The 23,634-nt window shown below is 42.9% G+C and overlaps 2 protein-coding genes and 1 long non-coding RNA gene across 5 annotated transcripts in view; 1 reads left to right on the forward strand and 2 right to left on the reverse strand.

Moving 5' to 3' along the window:
• Window positions 1-105, reverse strand: part of SNX31 (sorting nexin 31) — a 32,194-nt gene extending 32,089 nt beyond the window's left edge. The window contains exon 1 of the mRNA XM_080583198.1: window positions 45-105. The gene's annotated coding sequence lies outside the window, so the exon portion shown is untranslated. The remainder of the gene's footprint in view (window positions 1-44) is intronic.
• Window positions 96-6,718, forward strand: LOC308191135. Its single transcript, XR_013947738.1, has 2 exons — window positions 96-346; window positions 471-6,718. It is a non-coding gene; the product is annotated as an uncharacterized lncRNA (long non-coding RNA).
• Window positions 6,468-22,179, reverse strand: PABPC1 (poly(A) binding protein cytoplasmic 1). Of its 3 annotated transcripts, none has more exons than XM_080583186.1 (15): window positions 21,370-22,179; window positions 16,427-16,620; window positions 16,209-16,324; window positions 14,277-14,416; window positions 12,912-13,006; window positions 11,810-11,947; window positions 11,629-11,724; window positions 10,886-11,158; window positions 10,616-10,709; window positions 10,330-10,440; window positions 9,356-9,510; window positions 8,813-8,897; window positions 8,507-8,637; window positions 8,126-8,221; window positions 6,468-6,914 (listed from the first exon to the last, which is right to left on the reverse strand). In XM_080583186.1, exons 1-14 carry the CDS (start codon window positions 21,560-21,562, stop codon window positions 8,129-8,131), a joined length of 1,914 nt encoding a protein of 637 aa, XP_080439312.1. In that variant the 5' UTR covers window positions 21,563-22,179; the 3' UTR covers window positions 6,468-6,914; window positions 8,126-8,128. The 3 variants fall into 3 exon arrangements, with proteins under 3 accessions (XP_080439312.1, XP_080439313.1, XP_080439314.1); XM_080583187.1 differs by having other exon boundaries at window positions 8,091-8,221; XM_080583188.1 differs by having other exon boundaries at window positions 14,286-14,416; window positions 21,370-22,176.
• Between the last annotated feature and the right edge of the window lie 1,455 nt (window positions 22,180-23,634).

Consider the following 23,634-nt stretch of genomic DNA (forward strand, 5'->3'; position numbering starts at 1 on the left):
GTCTATCACTAATTACGTTAAGGATAAAGGCAAGTTTCACTCGCCCTATTTCCTAACTTCTCTTCTGCAAATTTCTGGTACTACTGAGGAAAAGACACTGTCGCAGCCAGGACTTTGTGCGTGAGTGGAAGCACTCGTAGCCTTACGCAAGCAGTGCTCCTGGAGACACAAAACGAGTTAATCAACACGGTGGTAACGCAGCTGAAACCCTGCTCCTGCTAATTGGCGCGCAGTACTTTGGTTTCACCAAAAAGCTCTTTGTAAGAGGGAAAAAAAAAATGTTTTGGAAAGGCTATGATTCATTTGATGACCTGAGGAAAACCCCTTCCCCGTGGAACAAGGTTTTGTACGTATTTTTCAGAAAGTACAACAGACTGTGGAAATTCTAGAGAAAATGGAGAAGAGTAAGGCAAATAACATTGTGTAACATGTTTGATAACTTGATTTGTTTTTCTCCTTCATCTGTGCAGCCGAATATAACCAGTCTGACAACTTCTGGAGCACCCACGCAACCGCCCTCTTACAGAGCCGGCTTTGCAGATCCCAGTGTCACAGCTGCCCCGCTGGACCTGGAGGTGAGGCACCTGCACCCTGGGGAGCTCTGGCAGAGTCTTCCTTCCTCTCCCTGCATGCATCCTCATTCATATCCCAAGTCACTTTGGAAATCCACATCTCCACCTGGGAGGTAAGGTAGCTGTGTAAGGAGTTGGATGGCAAAATGTAAGGTATAGGCAGACAGAGGAAAGATTTATGTACCAGGCCATAGGCTGGAGTTTTCCCCTTCTGCTGTCATTCTAGGTTGGTGGTCTTTTCCCATCTGCATGACTCTGGTTCCTCTCTGGAAAACCACAGGAGAGGAAACCAAGATAACTTTGGTGGCAAATCTAACAGAGGCAAGAGACAGGATGAAGCAAGCTTCTCCTTACAGGTGTGACAATGCAATATGTTTAGGGCCCACTTTTGATAGTGACTTCAGGTTTAACCTAGACAGTGTGTAACCCACAGTCCTTGTCAATGCAGTGTGACACAACCAGCTAACCTGCCCAGGGCATCACTTTTGTTTTTTGAGTGCTCAGACATTACATGGAACACTTTAAACTATGCTCAGAGCTATCAAAAAAGTGTGTATCTCTGGGCAGCTAGAGCCAGCTGGACTGTGACTTGATTAGGGATGTTTCTTTAGCAGGTTACCTAGGGAGCAGGAGACTATTTGGCACAGATATGCTGCTCTTAGTACATACTGTGCAACAGGCCCATTATGTTGGCCAAGCTTATCACTTCCTTTTTTTTTCTTAATGATTACATTCAATCCCAATTCAGTAAGTGAGAAATCTAAGAAATGTTTCAAATTATTTTATTTTTGAAAAATATTCTTTTTTTCTTGTTGCCCTACTCCTTGAAAGGGTGCTTTGACTATACATGTACCTTGTAGTCTTTGTGTAGCCAAGAACATTTGTTTCAAAATTGCATTCACTTCTGCATCCTAAGGACTTGTAACCCTGCCAGCTGCATTTTCATTTGGGTACAACTAACATCTGTCATTATCAACCACATCCTACAGAAGGTAAGATGGACTAAAAGCTTTCCTTCACATAGTTGTAGCGCATGGACCCGTTCCCAAGTGATGGTGGTTATGCTGCTGGCATGCTGAGGCCTCTGCCTGCCTTGTTGAGGAATTGTATCTGTGGTTTTTTGTTGATTTTTTTTTGGGTGTGTTCCTCCTTCTGTCATATCAAATGAAGAAAAAAACTGTGAAGAAGGGAGGCAGTGAGATACAGGGCTCAGAAGAGACAGGATCCCAAATGAAAATTGCCAGCCAGTGGGAGTAATGTGTAGAAGGATTTCCTCAGTCTTGACATGAAAACAGAGAGGGCCTGTGTCTAGACCGACTCCCTTTGCTAGCTCTGGAGTTGCAGATCCTTTTTAAGTCAGCATGCTGCCTTTGAGACTCCATCAAAGACCTGAAGCATTTTCAGCAACTCCAATGGAAAGATCACTCACAGAAATGGAGCTTCCTGCTTAATCCCAAGTAGCATGGTCGGAACTGCTGGTGATGGAGAGCTTTGTGCCATGCCTCCAACAGCTCAGTGAATTGTGGTCCTAAGGACAGAACTCTCTGCAGGCTCCCTTTAACGCATGTTTGGAAAACAACTCTGCAATAAACCATCCCCCTTCACCCCACAAATTATCCAAGTTAAGCAGAAACATGTCTAAGAATTCAGAAAGCCCTTTTGCTAGGAATCCTAGCCCAAAACAGTAAGTGACCTTCTTTCCACGTCGTGTTTGTTGTCCACAGAAATTATTAACGATGCTGCTGAGAAGGACGTGCATGTAAGTAGAAGGACTGAAGATCTCACTTGTTTAGTTTTTCAAAAGCAAGCATATAACCAATGCATACAGGCAATTTTAACACTGCCTGACACAGGAACATCTTGATTTCCACCACTTTGTCCTCTTAGGAGGACATGTACCCCAGCACTCAATGAAATCCAAATTTCCTGGCCCTCTCTAGAGCAGCAAAGACAATGTGTGCAATCCAAATTGCCTCTGTACCAAACCTTGGATTTAGCTACACATAAAGACACAGCCTACTTGGGAGAGCTGAGGGTGAATACAGCATTCATTCATTCAAATCACCATTCATTTCAAGAGCAGGCTTTTGGCCGCTGCTAAATTCTGAAGTGTTTGCTGTGGTTAGAGAATGGAAGAGGGAGAAGGAATGAAGGAATGAAATACCAGAGGATTCAGCAAAATCAGCTTAGTGCTGAGCAGTTGCAGGGCTGCGGAGGATCAGCATAAGCCTCTGACACATGCTATGAGGGAATGCGTGGCAGAAGGAAGTGGCTGCCAATTAGACTGCCTTTAACCCAAGGGAACAACAATGTTCTACCTCTGCCGAGTAAATTGACTTTTCTGTGTGGTGAATTGTTTAAATTTAACAGTAGTACTCTAACGAAACATTGATAGAGACGCTAACAAATCACAGTTCGCTATCTCTAAGACCAAAAAAAAAATGTAGATCAAACAGAAGACATCGATTAAATGTCTGTGATATACAGTGAGGAACTGCCATGTAATCAAGAGTGGGATGGAAAACCTAACAGACACAGGGTTTCATTTCCTTAAGTCTTCATAACCTCAGCAGAATTGCCTCACTATTTCCTTCTGTTACAGAAACTACCTAGTATTTCAGGCTGGTACAGATGCTAATGCTTGACACACCCAGAGAAGACTGGTGCAAAGCTGGAAGAATTCATTTTTTCCTCCTTTTTCTGTTCCCCCACATGCAAAAGGTTAAATAATTTGCACGTTCTTACAGAATAGAAAAAAAACTTGGTTTAACTCCTGCAGGCTCACTGAAGTCACATTATCTCTTATCTGGGGAAACAAGAACTGAGGCAGGCTCTTAAGTTTCCTGCTAGGGCCCTTAAACACCCGCAAATAATTTGGTCTGTAGGTCTACATTTTAACATCACACAATTCTTCAACACTTTTATTATGGTGCTAAGGATTTTTAATTTTTAAAACCATTTCCAAAGCTTTAATGGCTTTTATAGTTGACATCACAAAGTGCATTCAGCCTCTTATCATACACGTTTCTTGTTTGAACTGCCTCCTTTGTAGGACTTACCATCCAATTTCAAAATTCTTAATTGCAGTCCCACACTGCAGCAAGACTGGAAACTAAAGGGTAACCCCATCTGCCTCCATCAGGACAGGACTGAACATGAGAATTGTACAAGCTTACCTTAACACTCCTTTAGTGAAGTGGGAGGTAAAGGATTCATTTATGCCAGACCACCTCTCTATGCTATGTTTATTTCTCAAATTCACTTAACAGAAAAAAAAATTCTGAAGATCTCTGAACTAGGGGAAAAATAAAGTCTAACTTTTCAATTTTTTTTTTGGGGTGTGGGGACGGGATGCACACAATGACATCAGAAAGCATGCTGTAGGGCTTTAAGATTACAGCAATAGGTTCAGAAAACACTGGCCTCCTCCCCCATAAAACAGACTTCAGATAGCATTCTGCAAATAACTCACTAACTCCTTCTGTGACTCTGCAGAAATCATATCCTGTAAATACAACCGCTGGAACCCGGTGGGTTGCAGTATTTAAGGATCATGCCCTCCTCCCTGGGTAGATCTTTTTAAAACAAAGATGCTAACTTTGCTACTTCCTTTCTCCCCCCCGCTTTATCGCTTCTGCAAAACTAATAAAGGCCAGAACTGGGTAGAAAATGCCTCTCATTCTGCAAGTTTGCAGAAACTACAGCCTTAAAGGTAGGGGAAAGGAAGCAATGCAGCAGCTGTAGGGTAATCCATCTGTAGATGGGCAACTTCAACATATCTGTTAACATACACAGTGAAAGAAGTTTATCAAAGACTTTCATTACTCTCTCCCTAGGTAGCTGATCACAAAATTAACTTCTTGCAAAACTCTTGACCTCAGTAAGGTCCTATATCAGGTTAAAGGCAGCTCACAAACTTGTATTTTTATTCAGTTTTGCCATGTTTGGTTATTTACTTGGACATTTTTGGTGCACACAGGCTGAACTGTAGCTCCTATCAGGCCAGAGTGGAGAATCATGGAATAACTGAATCACTTAGGTTGCAAAAAATCTCTAAGATCTGGTCCAACCTTTAACCTATCACTGCAAGTCCACCATTAAACCATGTCACTAAGCTCTACAAGTTTTCTGAAGGCCTCCAGGGATGGTGACAACCACTTCCCTGGGCAGCCTGTTCAATACTTCACAACCCTCTCAGTGCAGAAATTTCTCCTAATATTGAAACCAAACCTCCCCTGGTGCAACTTGAGGCCACTTCCTCTTGTCATATCACTTGGTGCTTGGGAGAAGAGACCAACCCCCACCTCACTACAACCTCCTTTAAGGGAATTGTAGAGTGTCTCCCCTGAGCCTCCTTTTCTCCAAGCTAAAGGACCTCAATTCCCTCAGCCACTCCTCATAGGACTCGCTTTCTAGACACTTCACCAGCTTTCTTGTGCTTCCTTGGACACACTCCAGGACCTCGATGTCCTTCTTGTAGTGAGGGGCCCAAAACTGAACACAGCGTTTGAGGTTTGGTCTCACCCGAGCAGACTACAGGGGGACAATCACCTCCCAGGCAGGTCCTGCTGGCCACTCCATTTCTGATCCAAGCCAGGATGCTGTTGGCCTTCTTGGCCACCTGAGCACACTGCTGGCTCATATTCAGCTGGATATCGACCCCCAGGTCCCTTTCCACCAGGCAGCTTTCCAACAACTCTTCCCCCCAGCTTGTAGCATTGTATGGGGTTGTGCCCCAGGTGCAGGACCTGGCACTCAGCCTTGCTGAACCTCATACAGTTGGCCTCAGCCCTCTGATCCAGCCTACCCAGAGCCCTCCTACCATCAGGCAGATCAACACTCCCGCCCAACTTGGTGTCATCTGCAAGCTTACTGAGGGTGCACTCCATCTCCTCATCCAGATGATGGTAAGGATATTGAAGAGAACTGGCTCCAATGCTGAGCCCTGGGGGACACCATCAGCAACTGGCCTCCAACTGGAGACACATTTCTTTCTTCACTATTATACAACGGATCAGATTTAGACCAATATAACTCCCCCCCCGCCTTCCATTCTATTTTTAAAATTATAAATATAAGGATGAAACAAGATGATGACCTTTTACAAGAAACAGCAGATTCCTTGAGCCAGTAGAGCTGCTAGGATTATTTCACCATTCAGAAATTTCACCTAAAATAGCAAATTTTGGGTAAGCTCACTGTACTGAAAGTTAATGAAAAGATCTCTTGCTAGCTGTTGAAGTTGCCTTTGACAAAGGATTTGTTCACCATATTGGAAAAAAAGCAAAATATAGCAAAGCTAAAATTATCCAGTAGCCTTTTACTTGTGTTGAGGAATACAACATCAGCTATTTCAAGACAGGATTAAGCAGCCCTGTCCACAGGACTTTTGCTGTGTTTATCTTTTGGTTAATATGCACTTTAATACATTGCCACTTGACCCTTATTGTTCTAGGAAGCCTTGTGTTTGTACCTTCACAGTGACGTAATCTTACAACACTGCTGCAGACAATCCTTGTTCGTTCACCTGTATCCACACTACTCTGCCTCCATCTCAGCCACAGTGAAGTTATTGCCACGTTCAGTGTTAACTCCAAAGAAACAGCAGGCGACCTATATGGAGGTTCTTCCTTCCACCAAGGTACAATATTTCAAGGGCTACTTCTAATTAGACACTGACAAGAGCCCAGACATCATGCTATGAAGGATTTTAAACCCAGATGTGGATCTAGCTGCTCTTTTTGTTTAAAGCCTAAATTTGTATTACCACTAACAGGTGGCCAAAAGTAGGCTAATCTGCCAAACTGCTAAAACATACTCAAGTTGGATTCTTACTCTATATTCTGAAACACTACCTTATCAGGAAGACACTGTACAAAAACCATGACAAGTAAATCAGTGTTTAAGGAATTTTTATTAAACCAAGAATTTTATAATCCAAATTACGTTTCTTTGCTCAGCTATCAATTCTCACTGTCAACTAAAACAGTGGTGATACTCTGAGCTTTTCCACAGTAAAGAATTACAAAATTAAAGAAAGGAATGCTTTAAATTTTTTTTTTACTGTGCTGAAAATTCTTTTTCCCCCGGGTTTATAAAACATTAATTTGTATTTTTTATTTTACTATTTTTTTTTTAATTTTAAATCAATAAGTAATCTAGGACTAGCATTTGTTTTACTAGCCCCGGCATTGCTCTGTACATAAGCTTCGAAGTTTCCTTTCCTTTTTTTATTTATTTTATATTTTGCAATGTTTTTCTCAATATTTAATAGTTTTTCCATGTTTAGATTTTTTTTTCTTCGGTGAAGCGAAGTTCTAGATTGTAGGTTCCCGGATCTTTCTGTAAACAAAAACAATGCTGTTAGCTATTAAAATCAAAGCAGCACCTTGCTTTCTGCAACTCTAAGCCTGATAATACTTTGTACTTCCACAATATTGATCATACCAAAGTTCTTTACAAGCAGGATATCACAGAGGCAGATATCGCACTTTTTAGAGATATTTAAGTACCTCAAGTCTGTAATAATTTGCAAGATAGAAGGAAGTCTAAAACTAAACAGTACTCTGCACAGCCCAGCCTTGGACAAGGGCTAGGCACAAGACTTTGTTATTGCAACTAACCTGATTGCAGAGCAGAGACCTCTACTCTAAGGTCAGCATACCACAGCTCAAACAATTACAGTATTTTCAAATTCCTATTACTAAAACATCACAGAACACAAGGAGTAATGTTTTCAAAGTTTGGGCAGCTTAGTTTAGGCCAGACAACTATTCAACACTTCTTAATCTCCGGTGTGAAAGTGTCACTAGCAAAAAAGAAAGGAAAAAAGCAGCATGGAAAAAGCATGACTCATCCTGCCTCCAAAAGACCATTTCATGCCTGCAGGAAGGAGACCAAGAAAAATGAAGATTTTGAGTGATCAAATTTAAAAGCAGGCCTTTTCAGCTGATAGTTATAAATATGAAAAGTTCACATACAGGCAAAACCTAACAGGAATGAATGGAGAATAGACGCCTACATTATCCCTAACTCCACAACATTCTTCCACTTTTGAAACTGTAAAGGTAAAACCTTTTGCCTCTTCCTGTCATGCAAAATTAAGGTATTAACCAATCAGAAAAAGTAATCCAGATAATATTTTAACTGCCATTAAGGAACATGTAAGGAACAGTAGGGCTTAGTATCATTTAAGCTTACTTCCTCCGCAATTTGCTTAAGTTCCTGTTTAACAATATGAACAGCAATATTTGACAGAACTTCTCGCTTTTGCAGGCGTGTCCAAAAGCAGTACCAGCTAAATATGCTGTTAGGAACAATGCTCTAATTCCAGTTAAATATTCACGATGAAGTGCTGGTAGCATTCGCTAACCAAGAGTTGAACTGGACAACAGCACAGAGCACAAAACTATCCTACCACCATGACCACAGCTTCTACTTTCCGTGGCTGCAAATGATACCGAGCTTAGAAACACGCTGCTTGTAAGGCCATGGACTAGGGACTATTGCCCTACTCACCCTATAAAGCATTCTGCATTCCTCAGAAAACTTACTTATTAAACACTTGGAACCCCAGTGGGGTTATTAACTGCCTTTTGAGCAGCCTCTTTAGCTTGGTGGGCTTGTAGTACGGCTACAGCTTCATCAACCTGGGAAGTAAAAAAAAAATTAACAGAGGGAAGCTTAATTATTTCTAAGTTTATGAAGTGGTTTAAATTATACATACAAACAATACCTGTATCATTAACAGGGATAACATTAGTTCCAGTTCATGCTAACATAAGTCACTGCCACCCACCAAAACAGAATATTCTAACTTGTCACCCCAGGCCAGTGTTGCACTGCCACTACTCCACCATGCCAGCACAAACACCTGCTCAATCAGAGTAGATTTAATTGCTTATGAAATTAGCAGGAGGCAAAGGCCCACCCACCTTCGAACGAAGAGATTCAGGAGACTCGAGCATGTGAAGGAGTTCAGAGTTGTCAATCTCCAACAGCATACCAGTGATCTTACCCGCCAGAGTAGGGTGCATGCTTTGAATAAGAGGAAATAGACGTTCACCTAGAAAAACAGTTATCAGGAGTCACAGATCTCATCTGATGAACACAGCTTAGATTCAAGGGAAAAGGGCAACAACTTCCTCCTTGTTCTACTCCTGAAACCATTTATTCTGCATTTTGGAGTACTTTGAGTGTTCTTCCACTACAAGGCATCAGGAGAGAGACCATGTACGTACCTAACATCTGCTTTTGTTCTTGCGGTGGGGCAGAAGCCAACATGGAAGCAGTCAATGGTTCCTGACCTTGCACATGGACAGCAGGCTGCAAAATTAATATTACACCATTTCAAAATTAAATTCTATTTTATAATTACATGCAGCTTCAAGTATCTACTGTTATATAACTCAGCACAAACAATGCCTACACTGTCAGAAACCTGGAAAAAAATGACTATCAAGTCAATTTAATCAAGTAGTGTTGGTTAGAGCTCAGTGATGCTGGAGATTAGCATCAACCACTCCACTGTGGAGCAAACACAGAAAATTCAGGCTAAAGTATCAAGCAACTGGAAAATATGAAGTAACATAAGTCCCACCCCATCCCAGGTGAACTTGAAATACACAAAGCCCCAAGGCTGTAAACTGGTGCCATAATGCAGAGCCTCAATTCTACAATAACAAAGGAAGCTCTTACAAAGGAAACTCTTAATCACAAGCATCCCTGCCTTTCATCTGCAAGAAGAAACAGCAAAAGCATGACCAGTTCCTAAAATTACATACCTGCTGCATAGCAACCTGTGGCTGTGTATTAAGATGCTGCTGAGGATTGCGAACACCTGCAGCATATTTGTATTGTGGTACTGTGCGCACAGCAGGAGTAGCTGCAGTAGCTGCTGCTGCAGGACGTGGACCCATTGTTTGTGTTGATGTATTAGCTGAAAAGAAAACAATTCTGCTTATGAACAGTTCCACTTTTAATTTAGCATACACTATACAAAAGTTAAAACAACCAAGACCAAATACATAATTTTGGTATTGCATTAGATTCATCTCAGTCGTACTGTCACATCACTGGTCCCATCTGAAGGTTCAAATCTAGAGATCTACTGGTTGTTACTCTCCAGTCACCTTTTTTTTTTTAATGCTCTAGAAAGATGTGTGAGGAAACAATTCACTTTTGGTTGAGTACTCATGTAGTTTCATCCCAACCTCAACAGACATGATTTCCTGAGCATACGCACTGTCAACAGTCATCCTAAAAAAAGGATACTCTCATGAAGTAGACAGCTAAAAACACCACCTAATATGTTCTCAGTTAAGACTCCATTACAATCAGTTCTGGTTCATTCAGTCGTGCAGATTCTGCACGATAGCAGCTCACAATATTCTATTACAATTAGTTAAGAGCTGAAATTGGATCATCTCAGTGTTTTTACATGCAACTTATTAAACTGCCACATTGATATTTAGAAACAGTAGAAGCTCTCATACAATACTATTGAAACGGACAATAAAGCAAGAACTGTTCAGTGCTAGAGATAGGACCACATCTGGAGTCTGATTTTCATTCTTTGATGGGACAATTTAAGCAGCTAGTAAAAAGGTGATACTGGCTTACCAATCTAGTCAGAGCTGGAAAAGGAGAGAAGCAGTACCACATATGACACTGATCTTATGTTTGAGATTCTGAACCAGCAAAATTTAAAAAAAAAGGTTTTATATTTTAAGTGTAAGTTTTTGTAAGTGAAACTCACCAACACGCTGTGTTGACATGACTCGTGGAACTTGTGAAGAAGCCGGTCTCATGGTACTAAATGGTGGTCTGGGCGCTGCTGGGCGGATAGCACCAGGCATGTTTTGGAATGCTGTTTTAGGAAAGGTATCTCACATTACACACTGAAACACTGCATGGTGAGGAGAGTATAGAAGGAATATCATAACATGGCAAAGACACTAATACCATGAAAATGTATGTAAAATTTCAAAGGTAAAGGCTATCGAGTTTACTACAATTGCAGGAAGAGTAAAAAAGTGACTTACGATGAGGTCTGGCACCCTGAGCAGTCCAGCGAGGACTAGGTCTAGCAAGTTGAGCAAGTTGATTAGTAGGATAGTATGCAGCACGGTTCTGAGTCTGTCAAATGCAAAAACATCATGTACTTTTGTTATCTTCTGAGGGCATACTGAACAGTCCATCACCTTTCTGCTATGCTGAAGTTATGGATACATTCGAATTGTCTTATTTACTCTTAAATCTAAACAAGTTTGATACACAGTACAAAACATTCAGTTACTTATCTCTATACATACCTGTGGGATAGCTGCCATGAAGTAACCTGAAGGAGGTGCTGGCTGGTAGGGGTTGATTACAGGATTAGGTACTGCTCTTACACTTGCCATTCTCTGCATATACTGGTTGGTGAGATGAGCTTGGCGCTCTTCTTTACGCTGCGCTAGAGCTACATACAATGGTTTAGTAGCCACGATTCTACCATTCATCTCTGTGACAGCTTTGGTGGCTTCTTCTGGTGATGAAAAGCATACAAACCCAAATCCTTTGCTGCGCCCACCTTCCATCATGACCTGCCAAGTACAAAGCACGGTTTTTAAACAAGAGAATGTTATGTCTATCCCTATTCAACTTACACAGGTTTCCTTTTTCAGCTTACTATACAAGTGACACCACAGGCTTGTTTTACTGAATGGATTTATAAAAAAAAAAGGGAGTACCACTGCTGAACAAGCTATTTCTTTAGTGAATACAGATGAAAATCTCAGTGAAGTAACCCTGAGCATACCATTGCAATGGAAAGATGTAATTTTTCTCAAACTCATGTGCAGTAATATGCAGTGTAAGAAAGGACAATAGCATGATGTATTTAATCTGAGATGTACAAAAATCAAGAAAGCAGAAACCCATGTATATAAAACAGTAGCAATGATAGGCGATTGGGTCACATTTCTGTCAGTCAAGGCAATAAATTGCTCCTCCTTAGTGAAGGATCATCATTCACCAACAAAAGGAGGAGTGCAATCTGCAAACTTTGCTTTACCTTTGCACTAGTGATTGTACCAAATGGGGAGAATTCTTTTCGAAGGCGTTCATCATCAATGCCATCATCAAGATTTTTCACGTAAAGGTTTACACCCTAAAAAAAAGTAATTTTATTTTTAAAAGCAAATGATTTGCATAAATCTAAAAATAAAGGTAGTCTTCTTGAATTAAAAGCAAACCTGGTATCTGGTGATCCTGTCCTGCTTCATTTGCTCAAATTTACGCTTCAGCTCCGTCTGTCTTTCGACTTTTTTCTGAGCCCGGCCAACATAGATTTGTTTCCCGTTGAGCTCCTTCCCATTCATCTCATCTACAGCCTCCATTAATAAACAAGAAGTTAGTAGTGGTTTATATTTCAGTGTTCTCCAGGCATATAAAAAAGTAATTCAAATATAAAAATCACATTTACTGAGGCATTGGTATTCTAAGTTATCTGAAACACACCATGTGTGATCCTGACTGCTGTGAGAGAAGCAATTCATTGATGAACATATGCAAGGCTGAGAAAAATGCACATTTAAGACAGGATTTGTTCCAGCTTTTTCTTGTGCACTCGCACTACTGAGAAATCACAGAAATGCCTTTTGAAAAGCAAACTTCATTTGTTGGCCCTGATCTGCTCTGTGCTGCTTTTTTCTCCTGACGCTATGTCCTTCCTGCCACAGCAAACTGACACATCAAAGCAACAGCTGCCAACGAATTAAATTATACAGCACACCAGCACGTTATAGACATACACACAAATTAATAGGACCCTTGTTCCATAGTTACTTTTCAAGGTAAAAGCGAAATCACAAGGCTATTTTCTTACAGCTATGCCAAACATACTCTATAAAACTAATAGCTTTCCTGCTGACTTTGCAGTCCTGAAGTTCAAAACCTCCATCCTTTCTGCTTTGCAGTTGCACAAATGCTTTGTGCAACCAAACTGGATCCTATGATTCATCTGGGTTTTGCAGGGATGTAATAATTTACTATGCTTGCACGTTGCCCAGCATGAAGGAATCCAAATCTCATCAAAACCTTCAAGCCCAACTACAACAGGGCCTTTCTCGGAGTACCTTAACTTAATAGGCTCTTCAAATCAACTGACATTTCCTCAAAAGAAAGCATTTTAAGTGATATCAGCTGTGTTCAGTCATTTAGGAAGATACCTGCTTTTGCAGTGTTCTTGACCAATTAAAAGCCCTTAATGAATTCACAAGATTCCAAAGCACTCAATGAAACTTATTATTTGAGTCTCAGGTTACAGAATTCCTAACATGAAGTACAAAAGCTTACTTTTTGGGCATCTTCATGTCTTTCAAAACTAACGAAGCCGAAGCCTTTGGATTTTCCACTCTCATCAGTCATAACTTTCACACTTAAGGCAGGACCTAAGAAGAGAATGAGATACTTTACGTGGTGTATACAGAGCATATTCTCCTCATGTCTTGGACACTGTTTAGAAGTTTTAATATTTAGTTTCTGCATTTATACTACAAAAGACTCCTACACCAATGATAGTATCTAGTAAACACCATCCATTAATACAAAATTGCTGATTTGCCCTTATGCTGAGCTACAGCCTTTATGGCTGATGTCTGCCATGCTGAATTTCTTAACTACTGTATTTTCAGCCAAAATGAGGGAGGAATTTAACTTCAAAGTGAAGTAATTTTAATGGAGAAAACCCATGATGTTTAAGAAGTGTTAGTACTTCTGTCCTTTCAGACAGGTATTGAAACCTGGAGAGGAGGGCCTTCTATTTGCCATGTGCTTCACACCTCTTTCTTATCCTGGTGAGAGCTCAGCTCTTTCAAACCTTCGAAAGTTGTAGTTCAGACTCAATTGAGGGAGACATGAGCTAAATTCGCTACCATTTCATCCACAAACATAAGTGGAAAGGAATTTCCTGTGAATGCTGCTATACTGTTGCAATACGATATCTCACATACAAGGCTCTGCCTTGGTTTGCATGATATCCACTGGAGAACAGCAAAGCACAGGAAAAAATACAACATAAAAAGCCATGAGGCTGAAGATAACAGATATGGCCTATAAAGCAATGTGAGAATCTCACTGGATAAAGGAACTAACTTCCTAACTCGATGGTGACACATCATATACATCATATGCCTACCGTAACTCTGCCCTGAGCATAAATGAGGGTCAAGACAGAACCGAACAGCTTGCCAATGGCAAAGTGCCTTATAATTTCAGAGTAAGGACACCACAATGTAACCAAGTAATGAAAACAGAGATACCTTGAATAAAACTAAGTCTGCAAAGTGAAAAAGCTACAGGAAACTCATTTCTCATGCTTCCTGCACAGAACTTGCAACATCACTCTGTACTAGAACAGAAAATGCTTCTAGTTACAGCTTAAAGAGTTTGCAAAACCTATTAAAAAGACTAGACACGGTTTTCAAATTATCAAACAATTCTGATAGGAGGATTATATATTCTATATTATGGCCATTTAAAAATTCTTTAGTGGATATAATTACAATTTCAAATTCAAAATGTAGTGAAGTAGTAAGTTTTCCATACTTTTAAAATAAAAACTTCAGACAGCCATCTGATTCCTCCTATTATAAAGCACCATACAGCTATAAGAGCTGAAGTTCACTGGTGTTTATATAAACTCAAAGCGTAAGACATTACCAAACTTGCCAAAGAGTTCCTTAAGTCTCTCATCATCCATGTCTTCTCCAAAATTCTTGATGTAAACATTGGTGAATTCCTTTGCTCTGGCTCCAAGCTCTGCCTCGCGTTCCTTACGAGATTTAAACCTTCCAACAAATCTAGTTGCAGAAGAACAGAATAGAATAGATCAAAGTAAATTTTAACACCTTGACAGACTTGCTTTAATCATCTGGCATACTTTATTCTTAATCAGTCTCATTATTCATTATAGGCATGAAATTCTTTAAGTAAAATATTCAAAATAAAACCATCAAAAACAATTTTACTATCCTTTTCTATATTAGTGTGCTTATCACAATTACTAGCATAAAAACACTTGCAAACTATTGGCAATATTGTTTGCTCTTGTGCAGCCTTTGACATCAGGAGACACACGGACAATGGGAAAGAGTACTAAGTAAACTGAAATTCCAGATACCAGCATAATCTGCCATACTAAAAGCTTGGCAGCCTTAAAACAGTTACCATTCTCCAACCTAGCTTTTAAGCAAGGGCTACTTAACTAACCTTCTGCATGCCCTTATACACCTTTCCAGCCCGTATCAAAGCAAACCCTTGTTTTCCCCCACCTCTCTCAATAGGCATGGAGAAATAAATAGTGCAACTTGCTCTGTAGTCAAATATCATTGCAAGTTGGCTGGGAACACTAAAGGTCAGCTCACAGTGGCAGAGAAGGAACAGACGCTGAACAGAACACCCTACAATCCAAGGAACTCCTCTAGTACATAAGTTACAAGAGTGCAAGATAACCGATTTCTGGTTACAGACATTTATTCCCTAATCATCATCTGAACTTCATAGTTCCAAACCTAACCAATTCAATAATGCAGCACACAGTAGCTCAACATTTTCTTCAGTACTGACAACTTCACCAGATCTGTAGTAACCCAGGATAAGAACAATATTGTTCAGCAGATTTTGACAGTGAGCAGAATATTTTAATTCACTTTTAAAAACCTACCTTGAATAGAAATTCAAAGCATAACTAGCTTTTATGATGCATTTTATTAAACAAAGTTTATGTAAATACTGTGGTTTATGACTATATGCTGACATTTTTACTGATTTAAAAAGGTTATATAAAGAGCAAACCGAGTAAAAACATCCACAGTATGCCAGCCAAGCACAGAGCAAGAGGGAAAACTAAAGTTTCAAAAGATATGCTCTCCCTGTGCATGGCTTGATCCACCCATGTAAAAATAATCCACAAGGGTAAGCTGATGCTGATTTATCCTTTTTTCCAAAGCCACTGAAGTATTTACAGAGCTATTCTTTTGCAACTATACCAAATACCATAATGATCCCTTAAGCACAGCTGTGAGGCACACTCACCCCCACCAGCCCAGCCTAGGTATCACTAACCAATTGCCAAAAGATCATTTTTTCCCTACAGTATAGAACAGTTACTTTTTAAACCATTGTTTTCATAAGTTTTATTTTCTACTCCTGTTCCCCAGGTATGTCTATTAACAGACATTAAGAACATTCAGTATAATCAGACCACTATTCAACATTTAGTAGCTTCAGCACTTTAAGATTCACTCAAAAACAGTAACATACCCATCACACAACTCTGGTAGGTGTTGTATTTTATCTCAGAACAGTAAAATCAGAAAAGAGAAGTTCCCAAACCCTCATTACAGCACTGACTTCTAAGGCAATACAACTTTTTTCTCTCCTGAACTGCATTAGCAGAGCTTTCTGAACGTATTCTGGCTTTAGAATAGGTAGGTAATACAGTCTGTAGTATTCCTAGCACAGAAATTCTATATCATTTTAAATTAGAAATATTTAGAACAACCTGTCTTTTCTAGGTAAGCTTTAAGTCCATGTCTACTTTAAATAAGAGTTTCAGTCTGTTGATCTACGACTCCGTATTTATGTACTTACACTTTGCGGTCATTAAGCAGCATACCATTCATTTTTTCAATAGCTCTTTCTGCAGCTTCTTGTGTCTCAAAATGTACGAATCCATAACCCTTGGATCCATTTTCATCACATACCACCTATAAAGAAAAACTTTGCTGTAATAGCCATGGAATGTTTCCAGCATGTATTTCCCCCCCCAAATGCCAAACTGTTAAATGTACCCTTAACTTTGCACTAACCTTACAAGAAAGGATGTTTCCAAAAGCAGAAAATGTGTCATACAAAGCTTTGTTATCAATTGATTTGTCCAAGTTTTTGATGAAGATGTTTCCTACACCGCTTTTGCGTAGAGATGGATCGCGCTGAGACCACATGATGCGCACTGGTTTGCCTTTAATGACATCAAAGTTCATGGTATCCAAAGCTCGTTCAGCTGGAAAGACATCATGGAGTTAGTAGGAAACACTAAAGTTGCTTTAGCAAGTGCAAAACCAGCATTTTGAGTACAGTTCTTCAAAAAAAGTTTAGCTATTTTAAGTCTAGTATCATAACCACCAAGATGCAAATCCAAACTTCCAGTGCAGGTAACCCCTCCTCTTTTCTGCAAGTAAAAACCAGCAAAAACTCCTCAGCAGAAGCTGTGCCGAAGAAACAGGAAGGAGCACTGGTTAGCTGAATAAGCAGTAGAAATCCCACTAGCCCAAGTGATTGTACCCCACCATGAAAAAATGGCACCCGGACAGGAGAAAGTCTATCAACTGATGGCAATTATGACCTACTCCCCAGGAGGAACAGTTTTTACATTTGTACAAGAGCAGCTGACCATATTGTATCAAAAAATGCTTTAGGGGTACAGCTTCTGCAAACATTTACATACCAACTCCTAAGACAGCAGTAGCCCTGAACTGACAGAACTGCTTTGCAATTCAGCCAGGTGCAGTTCAAGCAGCTTTCCAACACAACACTTCAGGGACAAAAAATAAAGTTCTGCGATGGACTTCCAAGCCGGGGACAGTTCAAAGAGAAGTAAAAATAGTACTTTACTTAAAAAATCTCAAATAATATATATTAAGAGCTCATGATGAAATATATACGAGGTCAAAGAAGGAGCAAGCATTAAAACAGCAAAACAAGCTAATGTAAGGTTTTGTGACTCCAGAGGAGCAGTTTTTCCAGTAGAACTCCATAACTAACTTTTCAAAGCCTGAATTTAAGACCTCAGTATATTTAGACAGGGAAGTGTCAAGACGTCCTCACAGTTTTCATGTCTCTTCAAAGCAACGAGACATGTCTATGATGTTTTAAGTCAACAATATACTTAAGCAAGAAAGAGAGACAGCTCTAAATTATTGCAGACACGATCTCCTACACTAGCTCCTTTCCAGTTTTGTTCCTGTCTGTCTGGAAGAACACTGAAAAAAGCCCCAATAAATACCTGAGGTCACAGCCATCGGTACCAATTCATTTCACTGCTCTCTGCATACAGCAGGGCAACGCGACATTAACAAGAGCGAAATCGTTTAGTATTAGTTTAAAGCCAGTAACCATGTCACTTATTTGTCTTTCTCAGGAGAAGGACCAAAGGCCAACCACATTGCCAAACCCAACCAAAATCTTTTTTTTTTGATTCTCCTCTTAGTGCTGCTTATGTATTTGGCTATGCTGCTGGATATTATGGCCAAAGAAAATGTGCAGTTGGCCTCCGTTCAGCTAACACACCATGTATCATCTCCTTTACTGCCATGTTTTCAGATCACAAATGAATTTGAAGACAGACATCTGTAGAGGTTAACTAGACAGACAGGTAAAAGTCATTTTCTTGTTAAAAATCATCTGCAGAAACTAGTACTACAGTCACACGACAGTCAACAACTGATTCAGAGCTGAAGCCACAAAAATAGAGACACTGCCAATCTTTTGTGTAAGTTAACAAAGCTTTCACAAACTTCTGTATAAATCAAGCAGGAGAGAAGGAGCCAGCTTTGGTTACTGGTAATTAGAAACAAAGAGTACTAGAACACCAAATTACTAAAAAACCTGCTGGCCAAACAGAACGAGTTGTGGATATCAGGCTTGCTGCGGTAGAAACATCTAACACTCTGGGATTGCCCTGGAAGTCATTAAAATTATTACTGCCAGCACCAGCAAAAGTGCCAGTAATAAACAGTTCATTATTTCCAGAAGTAGCAACAGGGCCTGCTTTTACTAGAAAAGAGGCTTTTCTAATTCATGCTAATTGCTTCTAGAATAATCCTGAAACTCCTCAGGAATGTGTGCTCATGGACATGCTTCCCAAATGTCTGATCTGAAGCGATTGCCGGTGGCTGATTCCACACCAGCCTTTGCAAACTGAACTGGCAGTGAGCAGGTACCTTAGGCTGATACAATTTCTCCACGAGGACAAGGACAGCAGGGAAAGTCTCCTCATCTTTTCCGTGGAGTGGAAATACAAGAAATAGGAAGACTTCAGCTTAACCAGCGCCACAGTCATACCACAATATACTTTAACAGATTACCAGAATACTTTACATACTTTATACTAGGTATAAGCTGCTACTCAGGAAGATTTGTAAGCAGTAAAATTGGCTTGCTTTCATCACACTACAGCTGCTTGCCATAGGAACCCTTGGACTAGTTTGCAGGGGGACAATTCAATTCAGTAGTTAACTTGTTACCAAGAGGACACACCTACCCAGGCTATACTTCTGCTGATTCTGCTGGAGCTTTTATTGAATGAGTCACTGGTTCCCATTTTAGTCACGAGCAACTGGCCGGTCAACTTTCGCAGCAACTTCAAAATCGCACAAAATACACACTCGGTGCTAAACCTACACTGGAATAGCCACGAGATAATAAACCTCTGGAAACGCAGCCACTGAAAAAAATCTGAAGGGAAAACTGCAGTTTCCGATTACTCAAGGATAAGGCTGGTTTAGTGATTAAACAAGACTGTTCGGGCTTTACTCCGGACAATGACTCAAATTGCGAGAAGAAGTCACAGCTATGAAATGTGAGCATACCTCACAAGTGTGTCATCCGGCCTAATTACTTTTCGGAAGAGCTTTGAGATCCCTGGTTTATAGGCAGCTGGTAACATCAAGCACACCTTCAAAGACCTTTTCAAAAGCCCAGCTGGTTGTTACTGGCTGTTTAATGAGCCTAGTCTGAGATGTAGGTAAGAATTAGGCTAAACCAAGAAAAGGCAGCTAGCTTGGAATTAAAAAGAAACCAACATGACTACAGCCATAACCATTTAACCTCAAAGCTGCTATTTCAAGGTTCCAGAAAATGTTTCAAGGTTTCCGGAAAGTGCGATCTGTCAAAAAAGATCAGCGAACACTTTCTAGGTATTTGCCAAGAACATCGAATTCTTGCAAACGTATGATCACACGGTATCATCGATGTGCATTTTAAACAAGTGCTTCCAGTGAGGTGCCCCATGCCTGTTTGATACAGACGAGAAATACTCGTAGCTGAACCGGACTGGGTGTCAAACATGGACACCTCCATCCCCCAAAGTCAGAAAAATACTTACAGGTTTGGAGTAATAGCATTTTCCTAAGAGGCACATTCTCAAGCTCTGAATGCAAACGCTGCTCAGGTGAAAAAGCTCTATTTATCCCCATCCCCCCCCCCCCCCCCCCCCCCCGCCATTTGGCAAATTACAAAACTAAGTCACAAAGTGTAGGGTTGAAGAGGTTGTTTAGGTAACCACAAAGGCAAGGCCCACCCTTGCGGAGTTGTCATTACTAAGGAGGAAAAGCATTTGAATCACCTTCAGCTTCTGCCCTGACATTATCATATCACAGTGCTGAACTGTGCTCACCACTTATTCTGCTTTTTGAGAGTAAACTGTACTGTAGTTTGTTTTTTTTTAATCAACTGAAAGGAAAGAATGTTAAGGCAAGCATTTAAATCCTCTAGTCCTAAACGCTGTCTGAATAAATTAAAAGCTCTATGAAGTGAGAGAGCTGATAGCAGATGAAATGCCTTATTAAAGAGATGAGACAGTAACTTTTACTACTCACACACAGATAACGTTGGTGCACCAGAAGTCCGATCTGATAATAGTTACATACTAAAGCCAACTCTGAAAGCCAGTTAATCTAATTGCCTGAAAAGTTTGTAATTCAAATCTCTTTCATATGCTTGAAAATAAACCCATTATAATGGAAAGCTGTTTACTTAACTGTACTTGAAATCAAATATGATCTAGCTGGCCATTTTTTTTTTTCTTTTAATTGGTATCCACAAAACTTAAAATCGGTCAGATTTGGTTCTTTTACAGCAATACCCTCCGGAGGAGCGAGCTGGTTGGCCGAACTTCGCAGAGACTTGGTGAGAACTACACAGGAAGTTTCTCTGCTGATGTAACTTTAGAGAAATGGGAGCATTACGCGTAAGACAAGTTTCAGAGGAAAAAAAAAAAAGCAACTTCACAAACAAGACGTCAGGGTGTAGCGCGAAGACAACCGGGCCAGGATACGGCAAAGAGCAGCCAGAGGAGGCCCAAATAATTCCCCCCACCTTCCCTACACGTGACAAATCTGCCCCAGTGCTTCGGCCTGCGCCTGGAGTGGACCGTCCGCGGGCTCCCCGATGATCCAGGGCCGTCCTACTTCCTCCTTGTGCCTGTGAATCACGCTCACACACACACACCCGGCTCCTGCGGACTTATTACAAGGTGCTAATGACCACCGCGCTTCCTCCCAGCCAGCCTCCCCCCCCCCCCCCCCCCAACAACCCGGGCCGCGGCCGCCCCCACGCCTCCACCCCAGGAGCCGCCGAGCCGGGGCAGCCTCCGGGGGGCCTCCCCAGGGCTCTTTTTGCCCTTTTTTGTGCTTTTTTGACGAATTCCTCCCCTCCACCCCGCTTCGCGGAAGCGCCTCCCCCCCCCCCCCGCCTTTGCCGCCACGAGGCAGGCCGCATGTCAGCCGCCAACTCCAGCCCTGTCTGCGTGTGTGTGTCCCCGTGTGCGTCCCCAAAACATTTTTAGGGTTTCCCCCCCCCCCATTAAAACCGTCCTCCGGCCCCACCCCGCGCCGCCGGAAAATGGATGCGGCGGCCGGGACCGGCGGGAGGGGGCAAAATGGCTCCCCGCACCCCCCCCCACCCCCCCGGTCCCCCCTTAAAAAAATATATATGTATAAAAATTAAAAATAATAAAAAAATCCCGGCTCACCGTCGGCGGGCTGCTGGAAGTTGACATAGGCGTAGCCGAGCGACCGCCGGGTGATCATGTCCCTGCAGACGCGGATGGAGAGGATGGGCCCGGCGGGGCTGAACTTCTCGTAGAGCATGGCCTCGGTCACATCGGGGTGCAGGTCCCCCACGTAGAGGGACGCCATGGGGTAGCTGGGGGCGCTGGGGTTCATCCTGCCGCCGTCTCCCGGCGCGGGGAGAAGGGGGGAAGGCGCTGGCGACGCGAGGAGGCCGCGGCGGCCCGGCGCTCCGTCAGGGCCGGGGGGAGGCGGCGGCGGCTGCGGCGGCTTCGGAACTTAACGGCTGCGGTGCGGGGCTCGGCGGTGCGGGGCTCGGGCTCGCTCCGTGTCTCCTCTCGGCTGCGCCGGGTCCGGGTGCGGGTCCGGGGGAGGAGGGGGGTTCTTCGCTTCACCGGGCTTATTTTATATCAAAACCGGCCGGTTGCAGAAGGAAGGACGGGTTATTTTTAAGTATTTTTTTTTTTAAGCAATTTTTTTTAAGGATTTAAGGATTTTTTTTTTTTTAGGATTTTTTTTTTTTAGGATTTTTTTAAAATTTTTTAATTTTTTTTTTTTTTTTTTTTTTTTTTAAGTAATAAAGGGGGTGCGGCGGCGGGGCCGGCGTGTCCCGGTGTCCGGAGCACACGCACTGCGCACGCAGCACCGACGGCGGCCGGGGGACAAGGGGGAGGCCGCCGCCCCGGCCGCGCTCTATATATACCCGCCCCGCCCCCACCCGCCCCCACCGACGCCGCACGCCACGCACCGACGGCGCGCAGCGCGCATGCGCCGCCGCGTTGGGGGGGGTGGAGAGGCGGGCGGGAGAGGGGGGGAGGCGGGTGCTGCGCACGCGCCGCCGCCCGTGTGGGGCGGGCCGGCGGGGAGGGCGCGTGCGCCGCGTGACGTCAGCGGGGGCGGTGGGAGGGGGGCAGCGCGCATGCGCCGGGCTTGGGAGCACATGTGCGCGGCTGGGGGGCGGGGGGCCGGCAGGGCGGCGGGGCGCATGCGCGGTGGAGGGAGGGGCGGGGCTTAGAGGCGGCGCGCCGGCCGGAAAAAGGGAAGGGCCCGGGCATGCGCGGAGGGGCTGCTTCCGCCGCCTTGCGGGGGGGAGCGTTGGAGGCGGTGTGACGTATTAGGGGGCGGGGCCTGGTAACGGCCGCGGAGGCGCCTCAGGGAGCGGGGGGGGTAGGGGCGGCGTCTCAGGGCGCTGTGGGGGGGGGCGGCGGTGGTGCTGGGGCGTGTGGGGAGCCCCGCTTCCGAGCCGCCTGCCGAAATAAAGTTATAACTGTGTGAATTTGGGGTTATTCGCTAATAAAACGTGGTTTCTGAGCGTCACAAAACGATGTTGTCAAGCGTGCCTCGTTGCTGCTGAACACACAAGTACAAACACAGGGCACACAAACACACCACATCTGCACAAGTCTTGGAGATAACGCCTCTCCCATATTTAATATAACTGCCCTTCTATGCTTTTTTTTTTCAATATAGTCTCAGTAGAAGGAGGTCTGCGCTGTCATATCTATTTTCCAGTCACCCACTTTAGCCATCTCGGGTGTCGGCAGGGCCGTAGGAGGAGGAACGTGAGGAATTTCACCACCGCCGCGTGTGAGGGATCCCTCCGTGCCAGCGGCTGCCTTGGAGGCCACCGAGCCCACAGCAGACCCTGCAGTTCCCTATCTGCTCCCCAGCAAAGCGGGACGTCTCGCTTCACCCCCGCCCTGCCCCGCACTGGTGTCTTGAACTCGGGCACTGGCACCGCATCGAAGCAGCTGACAAACTAACGTGTCCTCTTCTGGTGGCCCTGCTATGGCAAGGGTTGACAGATGAGTAAAGCAAACAGCCAGAGGCAGCAGTGGCTTACAGTAAAGCTTGATGTGCTTATGAGAATTTAAACTCTGTTTTTCTTCTAGGCAAAAGAATCAAGGTACCTAGTTTAAGTACTAGTTTATAATGCCCTCCCTAGGATGTGCTATGCACTGTTTCATTTCTGCTCTTCCTTCCTTGCCCTGATCTGCTCTTCAGCACATCTCCTTTCCACAGACCAACCCGTTGCATGCCACTGTTTCTTTCCCACTTCCCTGTCATTGGCACTTGAGCATTTTCTTATACATTTCTTCTCTCCTAGGCGTATTCTTGCTCCATCATGTGAGTTAGGTCACTCTGCTTCTGTCCTTTGTGCTCCTGGATAATAGCAAGAAAGTGCCCAGAGCACAGCAGGGCATTTCTTCTCCCTGGCCCCACTTAAA

Source organism: Anser brachyrhynchus, assembly GCF_964034855.1.
Source record: "Anser brachyrhynchus genome assembly, chromosome: 2".
Lineage (NCBI taxonomy): Eukaryota > Metazoa > Chordata > Aves > Anseriformes > Anatidae > Anser > Anser brachyrhynchus.